General features: G+C 36.8%; 1 protein-coding gene across 1 annotated transcript in view; it reads right to left on the reverse strand.

The window, feature by feature from the left end:
- The window catches only part of DMBT1 (deleted in malignant brain tumors 1), a 101356-nt gene that overhangs the window by 20000 nt on the left and 65135 nt on the right, over positions 1 to 16221 (reverse strand). Inside the window, exons 37-51 of the mRNA XM_087932481.1 lie at positions 15929 to 15955; positions 15328 to 15372; positions 14002 to 14313; positions 13153 to 13179; positions 12469 to 12513; positions 11940 to 12251; positions 11261 to 11287; positions 10659 to 10703; positions 9330 to 9641; positions 8482 to 8508; positions 5993 to 6037; positions 4400 to 4711; positions 3406 to 3432; positions 2425 to 2469; positions 157 to 468 (exon numbers count right to left, since the gene is read on the reverse strand). Of these exons, the coding sequence (XP_087788607.1) occupies positions 157 to 468; positions 2425 to 2469; positions 3406 to 3432; positions 4400 to 4711; positions 5993 to 6037; positions 8482 to 8508; positions 9330 to 9641; positions 10659 to 10703; positions 11261 to 11287; positions 11940 to 12251; positions 12469 to 12513; positions 13153 to 13179; positions 14002 to 14313; positions 15328 to 15372; positions 15929 to 15955 (1920 nt within the window). The remainder of the gene's footprint in view (positions 1 to 156; positions 469 to 2424; positions 2470 to 3405; positions 3433 to 4399; positions 4712 to 5992; positions 6038 to 8481; positions 8509 to 9329; positions 9642 to 10658; positions 10704 to 11260; positions 11288 to 11939; positions 12252 to 12468; positions 12514 to 13152; positions 13180 to 14001; positions 14314 to 15327; positions 15373 to 15928; positions 15956 to 16221) is intronic.

Consider the following 16221-nt stretch of genomic DNA (forward strand, 5'->3'; position numbering starts at 1 on the left):
GAGGCAAGTGATGGGAGCTCACTCTGCCACATGGTGCTAGGACTTGAACCATGAGAGCAGAGACCATGTCCAGCATTTTTAAGCCATTGCACTTATTGGATAATGTAAACCACATAAAAGCATCACATCACTTGAAAATTGAGCAGTTCACATTACCTGAGCAAATGACTCCAGCATCTTCCTTGTGGCGACAGTTATGAACGCCCCAAGGTTTATGGGAGCATTCTTTAAGAGAGGATTCGTTCCCGTTACACTTGACCTGATCCAGTAAGATGCTGCCAGTTCCTTCCCCAAATGCAGCATTAGATAGAGCTTGGACAGCCTCTCCACAGGCAAGCTGCTTACACACAACTTGTGCGTCATTCATGTCCCAGCCATCATCACAAATTGTTCCCCAGCGTCCATTGTAAAAGACCTCAATGCGACCACGACATTTGTCTTCTCCATCCACCAGTCTCAGAGATTTTTCTTCAAAGGAAAACATATACAAATTAGACATTTACCTCAACTATCTAATTTCTATAATTCTTTATTTCTAAATAGGGAGGAACAATCTTGCTGTTCTATTTTGCCATTATAACACATTAGTATCAGACTATCAGAATGGAAATGATTCCATAGTATGGTTTGAAACCATATGCTTTTTCTCTATAGTTCAGTTCTATCCTATGACTATCTGAACCTCTATGAAAGCAGCATAATAATTCTGGTAGTTAAACACATGACTTTGGAATATATGACTACCCATGAATACCTATTATTTCATATATGATACAATAAAGCATCCATTTGGTAAGCATCATGTAAGCACTCCTTGGGATAAGCTAGTTCGATGTTACAATATTTATTTGATTGTTTGGTTGTTCAGTCGTTCATTCATTCATTGGGATGTGCCTTGGGAAAAGGAGTTGAACCAGCACAATAATGTGGCACTCAGCACCATCCCCATAGCCACTCCAAAATGCTACCATGGGTGATTATATTGAAATCCCCAGAGAGATCAAGAAGCATAAGAATGGATGCACTACGCCCATCCTGCTTTCACTAGAGATTTTCCACAAGCATAATCAATGACATTTCCATCCCACAACCTAGTCTGAGACTGACTGAAAGGGATCCAGATAATACGTTTTATCCAGGACTCTCTGAAGCTGCAAGGCAACCACTTGTTCCATCACCTTCCCTAGAAAATGGATGTGGGACACTGGGTGAAAGATGTCAAGGGAACGTGGGTCCAGTGATGATTTCTTGAGGAGGAGGCACATCATGGCCTCCTTGAACAATGCAGGAATACTTTCTCCTGCATCAATGCATGAATTACCAATTGCACCTGCAGGTCACAATCCTGGGGACTTTCACCAACCAGGAGGAGCAGGGATCTAATAAGCAGGTACTTGTTTTAACAGCCCCAAGGATTTTCTCTACTTCCTCAGTTCCAACAGGGTTAAACCATTCTCAGATAATCTACCTAATCCATTCCTCAGGCATCTCAAACAGACTTGCTCCACACTTGGATTCAAACTGAGAATGAAACTGAGCAATTTTATCTATCAGGTGTTCAAATTCCTCTGCATGGCTGTGCAAATGATCATCTGAGCCCCCCTTCCCACGGGACCAGGTGACCTTGAACTCTCTGCCAATGCAATAAGACTAGAGAAACAGTGACATTTCACCACTTTTAGCACCAGAAAGTAGGCCTTAATTGTGGCTCTTACCTGTATTGGGTGGACTTCGTTCTTTACTCCAGTAGTGTTCTAGCTGTCTGTTGAACCTTTTTAGTACCCTCATCTCCTCCATAAATCACGGGAGTTTTGGGACCGATGGGCCTCTAGAGGGCACATGAATGTGATCCTGTCCAGAGCCTCGGCCACTTTCAGATTCCAAGTTGTAGCCAAGGCTTCCATAGGACTGTGCAGCAGAACTCCCAGAATATCCTTCTAAAGTCCTTCTAAAACCCAAGTGGGACCATTAGTTGCCAAGGGCAACTTGAATAGGTCCTGCCTCTCTGTGGACAGGACAGCATTGGAAAATCTCACAGCCACCAGGGTGTGGTCTGAACATGTCATGGCAATAATGACTGATTCCCCACCATGATGTTGCCACTGCTCCAACAGGAAAATCATATCCAATGTGACTTCTATCCTGAGTTGGACCTTGGATGAACTAGGATAAGCCCAGGGCCGCCAAGGTGGCCATGAACTCCTGGGATGCCTCTGAAGCCAAGCTCATGGATGGCAGATTGAAGTCCTCTTGGACCATAAACATGGCGAATTCCCGTGCAAGCCTCAAGATGGCTTCCAGCAATTCATACAGGGAGGTTGATATCAACAAAGAGGCTGCTACACCAGCTCCCAACTGATCTCATATGTCCAATTGTTATTATTCTTATAAAGATACAAATCTATTTCAGTATATATTAAATACCTCTAATTTTCTGTGTAGTCAAGTCTGTGGAGGTTGTAGAAAGCTCTGACAAAAAAAAGGAAAATTTATAATTATTTCAGAAACTTTGCCAGAACTTCTTTCTAACATAGGTATATGAAGATAAAAATAATGTTGGGGGAAAACAGTCATCCTCTTTCACCAAACCACTTCACAGCCAAATTAATTTGGCTCCCAGTCATTCAGGACCCTATCACTACTGGTTAAAAGGTAAAAGTAAAGGTTGCCCTCACACATATGTGCTAGTCATTTCCGGCTCTAGGGGTCGGTGTTTATCTCCGTTACAAAGCCAAAGAGCCAGCACTATTAGAAGACGTCTCTATGGTCATGTGGCCAGGATGACTACATGCTGAAGGCGCATGGAACGTTGTTACCTTCCCACCAAAGTGGTCTCTATTTTTCTACTTGCATTTTTACATGCTTTCAAACTGCTAGGTTGGGAGAAGCTGGGACAAATAATGGGAGCTCATTCCATTACACGGTGCTAGGGATTCGGATTGCTGAACTGCCAACCTTTCTGATCAACAAGCTTAACCACTGTATCCCCCACTACTGGTTAAGCACTACTGGTTAAGCACAAACAACTTCCTTCCTTTCCTTCCCTTCCTCCCTCCCCTCCTCTCTCTCTCCCTCTCTGTCATCTCACTATCCAGAGCAACATATTCCATAATTCAATTTTATTTTACACCTTATTTAAATCAACAACAAAGGCTAGTCATTCTTTCTTAAATCCTTACATTATTCAATGACTTGTTGAAAAGCAAAAACTCCAGTTTTCATAGTACACGCCTAGCTTAAAGACTAATTTATTTCATGAACTGTCCTTTCAGTGAACAGAAAGAAAATAAAGTTGGATGAATTTTATTTTTGTTTGCTGGTAAACACTTTACTTGTTCTATTTCTCCTTAAATTATGATGCAAGATTTGGTTTAAGTAACCATAGAGATTTAAGCAAATACCTACCAGGTGGAGGTGTGGTGACAGCAGGACCTGAAAATAGAAGAAATAACTGGTCTGAGTGAAGACCATAGCATACTGATGTTGATGAACAAAAGTACTATAGGCCATTCTTACTGGGCCATATGGAATGGCCATTTGAAACCTGACCTGGACTTGGCAAAGTAGCATTTCCCCCTGTCTCTGCATCACCTCTTTCACTCACCACAGCATAATGAGGCAAAGTTTTTGCTTTGCAATTCCAAATATTGCCTGGGTGAAAAAGCACATTTTAAACCGAAGCTGGAGAAACAGGACTCTGCTGACATGGTGAACAGACAATGAAGGGTTAAGACTTAAAAAGGCAATGCGAAGACAAGGGAAAATGCTGCTTTGCTGAGTCCAGATCGGGTCACTCCATGTGGCCCCCATAAGAATGGCCTGCAGTACTTCCCTTCCCACACCTCCTTAGTTCTGCAGCTCTACTGAAGTAAGCAAGGGATTGTGAGGGATAGAGATTGCTTTGGGGAACAGAAGAGTCAGAAGCAGATCATGGGGGTATTTCAAAGGGTGGTGGAAGCCCTAGGAGGCCCAATGCAGGCATCCCTGAAGCTCCTCGTGCACATTTAAAGACCCCTGCAATCAGTCCTGCATTCATTTAATGTATGCATTGGGGTGATCAACAATGAGGGCTCTTTCACTTAATGACTTTCAATTAATATCATCCCGCCTTATGATCGAACTGGGCAGGCTCTATTATGGTAGGTCAAGGACTACTTGTACATTATCAATGAAGATTCTCTGAAAATTTTATGCATAACAGCAATTAGGATTCTTTGCGATTCCATTCAAGATCTCCTACTTAGACGGTATCATACTTTGGCTTTCTAATGATAATATTCTACCTGGCAACAGTCACGTTAGATTGACACCTGATTGTTAAATTATTCTTTGAGTACATTTTTATAATACAAACCAAGTCAAACATCACAACACTTGAAAACTGAGCAGTTCAGGTTACCTGAGCAAATAACTCCAGCGTCTTCCTTGTGGCGACAGTCATGAACGCCCCAAGGTTTATGGGAGCAGTCTTCAAGAGAGGATTCATTCCCTTGGCACTGGATTTGATCCAGAAAGATGCTGCCAGTTCCTTCCCCAAATGCAGCATTAGGGAGGGCTTGGACGGCCTCTCCACAGGCAAGTTGCTTACACACAACTTGTGCGTCATTCATGTCCCAGCCATCATCACAAATTGTTCCCCAGCTTCCTTTGTAAAAGACCTCAATGCGACCACGACATTTGTCTTCTCCATTCACCAGCCTCAGAGATTTTTCTGCAAAGGAAAACAAATGCAGATGGGACTTTCATCTCAGCTTTCTAATTTCTAGAATTTTTGTACTAAATAGTGTTAGATTGCGGGAAAGATACTCGAGACCAGTGTGACTTTTCAGCTCTTTATTCAATGTATAGACCTGTGTAGGACCTCGGAGCCGCGGCAGCCCTTCAATGACGGCTCTTTGAATCTCCCACGATCGGCCCGGCCAATTGCGGTTGATTCATAGTGAGCCAATCACAGTCATTTAGTGAACCAATCACTGTGCAGTATTTCTGAACCAATCAGACAAGGGTATTACAAGTATGCTAATACAGAACAAATAGAGAGGAATCATCTGTACTGTTCTGTTTTGTACACCTTGTGATCAGCTGGAAGTGCTGTAGGCTTATTCATACATAGTTTATTACTATTATAAGAATGCAAATCCATTTCAGCATATGATACATGCCTCTTACTTGATGTGTAGTCAGATCTGTGGAGGTTGTAGAAAACTCTGACAAAAACAATTAATTTTATAGTTATAAGTTTCAGAAACCTGGCCAGAATTTCTTTGCTATCATAGGTGTTTAGAGATAAAAATAATGCTGGGGAAAAAAGCAGCCATGCTCTTGGTTTTAAATGTCCTCTCAGTCAATTTTCTTTTCCTACGTAGATTTGTTTACAAATTCAATCCTTGTTCATTCTCTTTGACCAAACCATTTTATAGCCTAATTAATTTGGCTCCCAATTGTTCAGGACCCAACCCCTATTGGTTAACCAAAAACAATTTTTAAGTATCATAGTCACCAATTTATTCAGTCAGTCAGTCAATCAGTCAGTCCGTTATCTTGTTATCATATCATATTTTAACAAACATTATCAAGCACATCATGAGTTTGAGAGTTCAAACAATGGATTGAGTTACATATTGGTCCATGGCAGAGAGAGTAAAAAAAATCTTGTTAGATTTATAGACCATCTGCAAGACTTCACAAGAATTTGAATGAAGAACTCCCCCCCCCAAACCTTTATTTTATCTTCATGTGAATCTTGTTAATTAGGTTAAGCTGAGGGAATGATTGCGGCTTAAAGTTATCCCATGAGTTCTCATGGTAGACCTGAATTTGAATCTCTACAATCTAGTCCACATCTTTACATGAACTATTATTTCAGATGTGGACTCATTTGGAACCAGCATGTAAGAAGTCATTATAATCACCTGGAAGTACTGTTGGCTTATTCTTACAATATTTATTATCATTATAAGAATGCAAGTCCACTTCAGCATATAATAAATACCTCTTGTTTTCTGTGTAGTCAGATCTGCGGAGGTTGTAGAAAGTTCTGACAAATACAGAAATTGTATAGTTATATGTTTCAGAAACTTGCCAAAACTTCTTTGCTAACATAGATGTATAGAGATAAAAATAATATTGGGAAAAACCCAGCCATCCTTTATAAAATCACTTTATAGCCTAATTAATTTGGCTTCCAATCAGTCAGGACCCAATCCCTACTGATTAACCCAAAACAATTCTTAAGTGCCCTGTAGTCATCAAATCATTTATTTATTCATCTCACTTTCCAGAGAAATATATTCTATAATTCAATGATTTCACTATCTTTTACACCTTATTTGAATCAAACAACATTTAATAGTCATTCTCCGTTATATTCATACATTAGTTGCTAAAAAGAAAAACTTCAGTCTTCATAGCACATGCCTAGCATAAACACTAATTTTATTTCACAAATTGTTCTTCTAGTGAAAAGAAAGAACAGAAAGTGGTAATATCTTATTTATCACTTTGCTGCTGAAGACTTTACTGGCTCTATTTCCCCTGAAATTATGATGCAAGATTGGATTTTACCTAATCAAAGAAATTTAAGAGAACACTTACCAGGTGGTGGTGTGGTAACAGTAGGACCTGAAAATCAAAGAAATAACTTTGGTCTTGGTAAAGATGACAACAGGGTGATGTTGAAGAATTAGGAGGTTGTACTGTATTGCCATTATCATTATCATCATTACTTCTTTTATATTTTTACTTTTCTTTAGCTTGATATAAAATAAAAAAGTGTATTGTAAACCTAGCTTAAAATATTGGAATTAATGCCTGTTGCCTTTTATTATTGAGACTACATGTACTATAGTCCTCAAGTACTGATTGCAATTGAATCTTCCAACTCCATCATTAAGTCATGTGGTAAGCATGTTAAGCCCCTTGAACAAATGTCCTTAAAGATAATGTAATAACCTATTGAAACTTGCATAGTTTAACAAATCAATAAGTAAATCTTTGTGTTTTCAATAATAAATACGCCTTCTCTACTGCAACATATTATCAATGAGGACTGAAAGCTTTATACATAATGGCAATTAAGATATTTTTCAATCCCATTTAAGACCTGCTAGTAAGATGGTGCCTTGCTTTGGCTGTATGTTGATAGCATTCGACCTGGCAATAGTCACTTTGCATTGACACCTGAGTTTTAAATTATTCTTTGACTATGTTTCATAATATAAACCAAGTAAAATATCACATCACTTGAAAATTGAGCAGTTCAGGTTACCTGAGCAGATAACTCCGGCATCTTCCTTGTGGCGACAGTCATGAACGCCCCAAGGTTTATGGGAGCATTCTTCAAGAGAGGATTCGTTCCCTTTACACTTGATCTGATCCAGGAAGATGCTGCCAGTTCCTTCCCCAAAGCGCAGCATTAGGGAGGGCTTGGACGGCCTCTCCACAGGCAAGTTGCTTACACACAACTTGTGCGTCATTCATGTCCCAGCCATCATCGCAAATTGTTCCCAGTTGCCATTGTAAAAGACCTCAATGCGACCACGACATTTGTCTTCTCCATTCACCAGTCGCAGAGATTTTTCTTCAAAGGAAAACAAATGCAGGTGGGACTTTCATCTCAGCTTTCTAATTTCTAGAATTTTTAACTAGTAAATAGAGAGGAATCACCTCTGCTGTTCTGTTTTGCACCACTTGGGTGAAAAGAAAACTTGTGATCAGCTGGAAGTATTGTAGATTTATTGTTACAGTATTTATTACTATTATAAGAATACAAATACATTTTAGCATATAATAAATACCTCTTATTTCCTGTGTAGTCAGATCTGTGGAGGTTGTAGAGACGTCTGACAAAAACAATAAATTTTATATGTTTCAAAAACTTTGCCAGAATTTATTTGCTAATCATAGGTGTATAGAGATAAAAATAATGCTGAAAATAACCAGTCACTCTTGGGTTTAGACTTCCTCTCAATCTACTTGCTCTTCCCACATACATATTTGTTTACAAATTCAATTCTTGTTCATTCTCTTTCACTAAACTACTTTATAGCCTAATTGATTTGGCTCTTAATCTTTCAGGACACAATCTCTACTGGTTAGCCATTTTTTTTTAAATAGTCACAAAATCATTCATTCATTCTTTCATTTGTTCATTCTGTCATCTTTCTATTGAGAGCAAAATATTCCATAATTCAATGATTTCACTTTATTCTACAAATTATTTAAATTGAACAACAAATGATAGTCATTCTTTCATAGATCCATACATTTTTCAATGATCTGCTGCAAAACAAAACTCTAGGCTTTACAGTACATGCCTAGCATAAAGACTGCTTTTATTTCACAAACAGTGAAAGAAAGAGAAGAAAGTTAAATTAATCTTATTTCTTTCTTTGCTGCTAAAGAGTTTACTGGCTATTTCCCCTGAAATCATGATGCAAGATTTGGTTTTAAGTAACCACAGAAATTTCAGAAAATACCTACCAGGTGGTAGTGTGGTGACAGCAGGACCTGAAAATTGAAGAAATAACTTTGGTCTGCGTGAAGATGACAACATGATGATGTTGATGAATTAGGACATTACACAACATGCCATTATTATCACCGTTCTTTCTTTCACATTTTAATTCTTCTTTAGTTTAATATAATAAAGAAAAGTAATATAGGATATTGCAAACCTGGCTTAAAGTATTGGAACTGATGCTTGTTGCCTTTTATTATTAAGTCTACACGTTGTCCTCACTTAGTGACTGCAACTGAATCTCCCAACTCTATAATTAATTCCTATACATGTTAAGCATCTCAAACAAATTTACATAAACATAATGTAATAACTTACAGAAACCTGCATAAAAAACAAATTCTTAAATCTTCGTATGTTCAATAATAAAAAATACTGAAATATTTAAAAATACTGAATGAAGATTGTCTGGAAGTTTTAGACATAATAGAAAGTAGGATCCTTTGTGATCCCATTTAAGACCACCTAGTTGAATGATAACATACTTTGGCTTTCTAATATATCGTTTTTCCTGGGAAGAGTCACATTGCATTCACCTCTGATTTTCATATTATTCTTTTACTGTGTTTGGGTAAAATAAACCAAGCAAAACAATTGAAAATTGAGCAGTTTAGATTACTTGAGCAAATGACAAAAGTTAAGACTAGTTAGATGGTGACATACTGAACCTTGGCTTTCTGAGGAGAATATAGTACCTGGCAATAGTCACATTGCATTGACACCTGAGTTTTAAATTATCCGTTTACTGTGTTTGAATGATATAAACCAAGTAAAACATCACAACACTTGAAAACTGAGGAGTTCAGATTACCTGAACAAATAACCCCAGCATCTTCCTTGTGGCGACAGTCATGAACACCCCAAGGTTTATGGGAGCAGTCTTCAAGAGAGGATTCATTCCCTTGGCACTGGATTTGATCCAGGAAGATGCTTCCAGTTCCTTCCCCAAACGCAGCATTAGGTAGGGCTTGGACAGCCTCTCCACAGGCAAGTTGCTTACACACAACTTGTGCGTCATTCATGTCCCAGCCATCATCGCAAATTGTTCCCCAGCTGCCATTGTAAAAGACTTCAATGCGACCACGACATTTGTCTTCTCCATTCACCAGTCTCAGAGAGTTTTCTTGAAAAGAAAACAAATGTAGATTGGACTTTTGTGTTCGATATCTAATTTCTAGAATTTTTATACTAAATAGAGAGGAATCATCTGTACTGTTCTGTTTTGTACCCTTGTGATCAGCTGGAAGTGCTGTAGGCTTATTCATACATAGTTTATAAGAATGCAAATCCATTTCAGCATATGATACATGCCTCTTACTTGATGTGTAGTCAGATCTGTGGAGGTTGTAGAAAACTCTGACAAAAACAATTAATTTTATAGTTATAAGTTTCAGAAACCTGGCCAGAATTTCTTTGCTATCATAGGTGTTTAGAGATAAAAATAAAGCTGGGGAAAAAGCAGCCATGCTCTTGGTTTTAAATGTCCTCTCAGTCAATTTTCTTTTCCTACGTAGATTTGTTTACAAATTCAATCCTTGTTCATTCTCTTTGACCAAACCATTTTATAGCCTAATTAATTTGGCTCCCAATTGTTCAGGACCCAACCCCTATTGGTTAACCAAAAGCAATTTTTAAGTATCATAGTCACCAATTTATTCAGTCAGTCAGTCAATCAGTCAGTCTGTTATCTTGTTATCATATCATGTTTTAACAAACATTATCAAGCACATCATGAGTTTGAGAGTTCAAACAATGGATTGAGTTACATATTGGTCCATGGCAGAGAGAGTAAAAAAATCTTGTTAGATTTATAGACCATCTGCAAGACTTCACAAGAATTTGAATGAAGAACTCCCCCCCCCAAACCTTTATTTTATCTTCATGTGAATCTTGTTAATTAGGTTAAGCTGAGGGAATGATTGCGGCTTAAAGTTATCCCACGAGTTCTCATGGTAGACCTGAATTTGGATCTCCACAAATCTAGTCCACATTTTTACATGAACTATTATTTCAGATGTGGACTCATTTGGAACCAGCATGTAAGAAATCATTATAATCACCTGGAAGTACTGTTGGCTTATTCTTACAATATTTATTATCATTATAAGAATGCAAGTCCACTTCAGCATATAATAAATACCTCTTGTTTTCTGTGTAGTCAGATCTGCGGAGGTTGTAGAAAGTTCTGACAAATACAGAAATTGTATAGTTATATGTTTCAGAAACTTGCCAAAACTTCTTTGCTAACATAGATGTATAGAGATAAAAATAATATTGGGAAAAACCCAGCCATCCTTTATAAAATCACTTTATAGCCTAATTAATTTGGCTTCCAATCAGTCAGGACCCAATCCCTACTGATTAACCCAAAACAATTCTTAAGTGCCCTGTAGTCATCAAATCATTTATTTATTCATCTCACTTTCCAGAGGAATATATTCTATAATTCAATGATTTCACTATCTTTTACACCTTATTTGAATCAAACAACATTTAATAGTCATTCTCCGTTATATTCATACATTAGTTGCTGAAAAGAAAAACTTCAGTCTTCATAGCACATGCCTAGCATAAACACTAATTTTATTTCACAAATTGTTCTTCCAGTGAAAAGAAAGAACAGAAAGTGGTAATATCTTATATATCTCTTTGCTGCTGAAGACTTTACTGGCTCTATTTCCCCTGAAATTATGATGCAAGATTGGATTTTACCTAATCAAAGAAATTTAAGAGAACACTTACCAGGTGGTGGTGTGGTAACAGTAGGACCTGAAAATCAAAGAAATAACTTTGGTCTTGGTAAAGATGACAACAGGGTGATGTTGAAGAATTAGGAGGTTGTACTGTATTGCCATTATCATTATCATTATCATCATTACTTCTTTTATATTTTTACTTTTCTTTAGCTTGATATAAAATAAAAAAGTGTATTGTAAACCTAGCTTAAAATATTGGAATTAATGCCTGTTGCCTTTTATTATTGAGACTACATGTACTATAGTCCTCACGTACTGATTGCAATTGAATCTTCCAACTCCATCATTAAGTCATGTGGTAAGCATGTTAAGCCCCTTGAACAAATGTCCTTAAAGATAATGTAATAACCTATTGAAACTTGCATAGTTTAACAAATCAATAAGTAAATCTTTGTGTTTTCAATAATAAATACGCCTTCTCTACTGCAACATATTATCAATGAGGACTGAAAGCTTTATACATAATGGCAATTAAGATATTTTTCAATCCCATTTAAGACCTGCTAGTAAGATGGTGCCTTGCTTTGGCTGTATGTTGATAGCATTCGACCTGGCAATAGTCACTTTGCATTGACACCTGAGTTTTAAATTATTCTTTGACTATGTTTCATAATATAAACCAAGTAAAATATCACATCACTTGAAAATTGAGCAGTTCAGGTTACCTGAGCAGATAACTCCGGCATCTTCCTTGTGGCGACAGTCATGAACGCCCCAAGGTTTATGGGAGCATTCTTCAAGAGAGGATTCGTTCCCTTTACACTTGATCTGATCCAGGAAGATGCTGCCAGTTCCTTCCCCAAACGCAGCATTAGGGAGGGCTTGGACGGCCTCTCCACAGGCAAGTTGCTTACACACAACTTGTGCGTCATTCATGTCCCAGCCATCATCGCAAATTGTTCCCCAGTTGCCATTGTAAAAGACCTCAATGCGACCACGACATTTGTCTTCTCCATTCACCAGTCGCAGAGATTTTTCTTCAAAGGAAAACAAATGCAGGTGGGACTTTCATCTCAGCTTTCTAATTTCTAGAATTTTTAACTAGTAAATAGAGAGGAATCACCTCTGCTGTTCTGTTTTGCACCACTTGGGTGAAAAGAAAACTTGTGATCAGCTGGAAGTATTGTAGATTTATTGTTACAGTATTTATTACTATTATAAGAATACAAATACATTTTAGCATATAATAAATACCTCTTATTTCCTGTGTAGTCAGATCTGTGGAGGTTGTAGAGACGTCTGACAAAAACAATAAATTTTATATGTTTCAAAAACTTTGCCAGAATTTATTTGCTAATCATAGGTGTATAGAGATAAAAATAATGCTGAAAATAACCAGTCACTCTTGGGTTTAGACTTCCTCTCAATCTACTTGCTCTTCCCACATACATATTTGTTTACAAATTCAATTCTTGTTCATTCTCTTTCACTAAACTACTTTATAGCCTAATTGATTTGGCTCTTAATCTTTCAGGACACAATCTCTACTGGTTAGCCATTTTTTTTTAAATAGTCACAAAATCATTCATTCATTCTTTCATTTGTTCATTCTGTCATCTTTCTATTGAGAGCAAAATATTCCATAATTCAATGATTTCACTTTATTCTACAAATTATTTAAATTGAACAACAAATGATAGTCATTCTTTCATAGATCCATACATTTTTCAATGATCTGCTGCAAAACAAAACTCTAGGCTTTACAGTACATGCCTAGCATAAAGACTGCTTTTATTTCACAAACAGTGAAAGAAAGAGAAGAAAGTTAAATTAATCTTATTTCTTTCTTTGCTGCTAAAGAGTTTACTGGCTATTTCCCTGAAATCATGATGCAAGATTTGGTTTTAAGTAACCACAGAAATTTCAGAAAATACCTACCAGGTGGTAGTGTGGTGACAGCAGGACCTGAAAATTGAAGAAATAACTTTGGTCTGCGTGAAGATGACAACATGATGATGTTGATGAATTAGGACATTACACAACATGCCATTATTATCACCGTTCTTTCTTTCACATTTTAATTCTTCTTTAGTTTAATATAATAAAGAAAAGTAATATAGGATATTGCAAACCTGGCTTAAAGTATTGGAACTGATGCTTGTTGCCTTTTATTATTAAGTCTACACGTTGTCCTCACTTAGTGACTGCAACTGAATCTCCCAACTCTATAATTAATTCCTATACATGTTAAGCATCTCAAACAAATTTACATAAACATAATGTAATAACTTACAGAAACCTGCATAAAAAACAAATTCTTAAATCTTCGTATGTTCAATAATAAAAAATACTGAAATATTTAAAAAATACTGAATGAAGATTGTCTGGAAGTTTTAGACATAATAGAAAGTAGGATCCTTTGTGATCCCATTTAAGACCACCTAGTTGAATGATAACATACTTTGGCTTTCTAATATATCGTTTTTCCTGGGAAGAGTCACATTGCATTCACCTCTGATTTTCATATTATTCTTTTACTGTGTTTGGGTAAAATAAACCAAGCAAAACAATTGAAAATTGAGCAGTTTAGATTACTTGAGCAAATGACAAAAGTTAAGACTAGTTAGATGGTGACATACTGAACCTTGGCTTTCTGAGGAGAATATAGTACCTGGCAATAGTCACATTGCATTGACACCTGAGTTTTAAATTATCCGTTTACTGTGTTTGAATGATATAAACCAAGTAAAACATCACAACACTTGAAAACTGAGGAGTTCAGATTACCTGAACAAATAACCCCAGCATCTTCCTTGTGGCGACAGTCATGAACACCCCAAGGTTTATGGGAGCAGTCTTCAAGAGAGGATTCATTCCCTTGGCACTGGATTTGATCCAGGAAGATGCTTCCAGTTCCTTCCCCAAACGCAGCATTAGGTAGGGCTTGGACAGCCTCTCCACAGGCAAGTTGCTTACACACAACTTGTGCGTCATTCATGTCCCAGCCATCATCGCAAATTGTTCCCCAGCTGCCATTGTAAAAGACTTCAATGCGACCACGACATTTGTCTTCTCCATTCACCAGTCTCAGAGAGTTTTCTTGAAAAGAAAACAAATGTAGATGGACTTTTGTGTTCGATATCTAATTTCTAGAATTTTTATACTAAATAGAGAGGAATCATCTGTACTGTTCTGTTTTGTACCCCTTGTGATCAGCTGGAAGTGCTGTAGGCTTATTCATACATAGTTTATAAGAATGCAAATCCATTTCAGCATATGATACATGCCTCTTACTTGATGTGTAGTCAGATCTGTGGAGGTTGTAGAAAACTCTGACAAAAACAATTAATTTTATAGTTATAAGTTTCAGAAACCTGGCCAGAATTTCTTTGCTATCATAGGTGTTTAGAGATAAAAATAAAGCTGGGGAAAAAAGCAGCCATGCTCTTGGTTTTAAATGTCCTCTCAGTCAATTTTCTTTTCCTACGTAGATTTGTTTACAAATTCAATCCTTGTTCATTCTCTTTGACCAAACCATTTTATAGCCTAATTAATTTGGCTCCCAATTGTTCAGGACCCAACCCCTATTGGTTAACCAAAAGCAATTTTTAAGTATCATAGTCACCAATTTATTCAGTCAGTCAGTCAATCAGTCAGTCTGTTATCTTGTTATCATATCATGTTTTAACAAACATTATCAAGCACATCATGAGTTTGAGAGTTCAAACAATGGATTGAGTTACATATTGGTCCATGGCAGAGAGAGTAAAAAAATCTTGTTAGATTTATAGACCATCTGCAAGACTTCACAAGAATTTGAATGAAGAACTCCCCCAAACCTTTATTTTATCTTCATGTGAATCTTGTTAATTAGGTTAAGCTGAGGGAATGATTGCGGCTTAAAGTTATCCCACGAGTTCTCATGGTAGACCTGAATTTGGATCTCCACAAATCTAGTCCACATTTTTACATGAACTATTATTTCAGATGTGGACTCATTTGGAACCAGCATGTAAGAAATCATTATAATCACCTGGAAGTACTGTTGGCTTATTCTTACAATATTTATTATCATTATAAGAATGCAAGTCCACTTCAGCATATAATAAATACCTCTTGTTTTCTGTGTAGTCAGATCTGCGGAGGTTGTAGAAAGTTCTGACAAATACAGAAATTGTATAGTTATATGTTTCAGAAACTTGCCAAAACTTCTTTGCTAACATAGATGTATAGAGATAAAAATAATATTGGGAAAAACCCAGCCATCCTTTATAAAATCACTTTATAGCCTAATTAATTTGGCTTCCAATCAGTCAGGACCCAATCCCTACTGATTAACCCAAAACAATTCTTAAGTGCCCTGTAGTCATCAAATCATTTATTTATTCATCTCACTTTCCAGAGAAATATATTCTATAATTCAATGATTTCACTATCTTTTACACCTTATTTGAATCAAACAACATTTAATAGTCATTCTCCGTTATATTCATACATTAGTTGCTAAAAAGAAAAACTTCAGTCTTCATAGCACATGCCTAGCATAAACACTAATTTTATTTCACAAATTGTTCTTCTAGTGAAAAGAAAGAACAGAAAGTGGTAATATCTTATTTATCACTTTGCTGCTGAAGACTTTACTGGCTCTATTTCCCTGAAATTATGATGCAAGATTGGATTTTACCTAATCAAAGAAATTTAAGAGAACACTTACCAGGTGGTGGTGTGGTAACAGTAGGACCTGAAAATCAAAGAAATAACTTTGGTCTTGGTAAAGATGACAACAGGGTGATGTTGAAGAATTAGGAGGTTATACTGTATTGCCATTATCATTATCATCATTACTTCTTTTATATTTTTACTTTTCTTTAGCTTGATATAAAATAAAAATGTGTATTGTAAACCTAGCTTAAAATATTGGAATTAATGCCTGTTGCCTTTTATTATTGAGACTACATGTACTATAGTCCTCACGTACTGATTGCAATTGAATCTTCCAACTCCATC

Source organism: Pseudonaja textilis, chromosome 4 (assembly GCF_049901715.1).
Source record: "Pseudonaja textilis isolate UNSWEBS1 chromosome 4, rPseTex1.2, whole genome shotgun sequence".
Classification (NCBI taxonomy): Eukaryota; Metazoa; Chordata; class Lepidosauria; order Squamata; family Elapidae; genus Pseudonaja; species Pseudonaja textilis.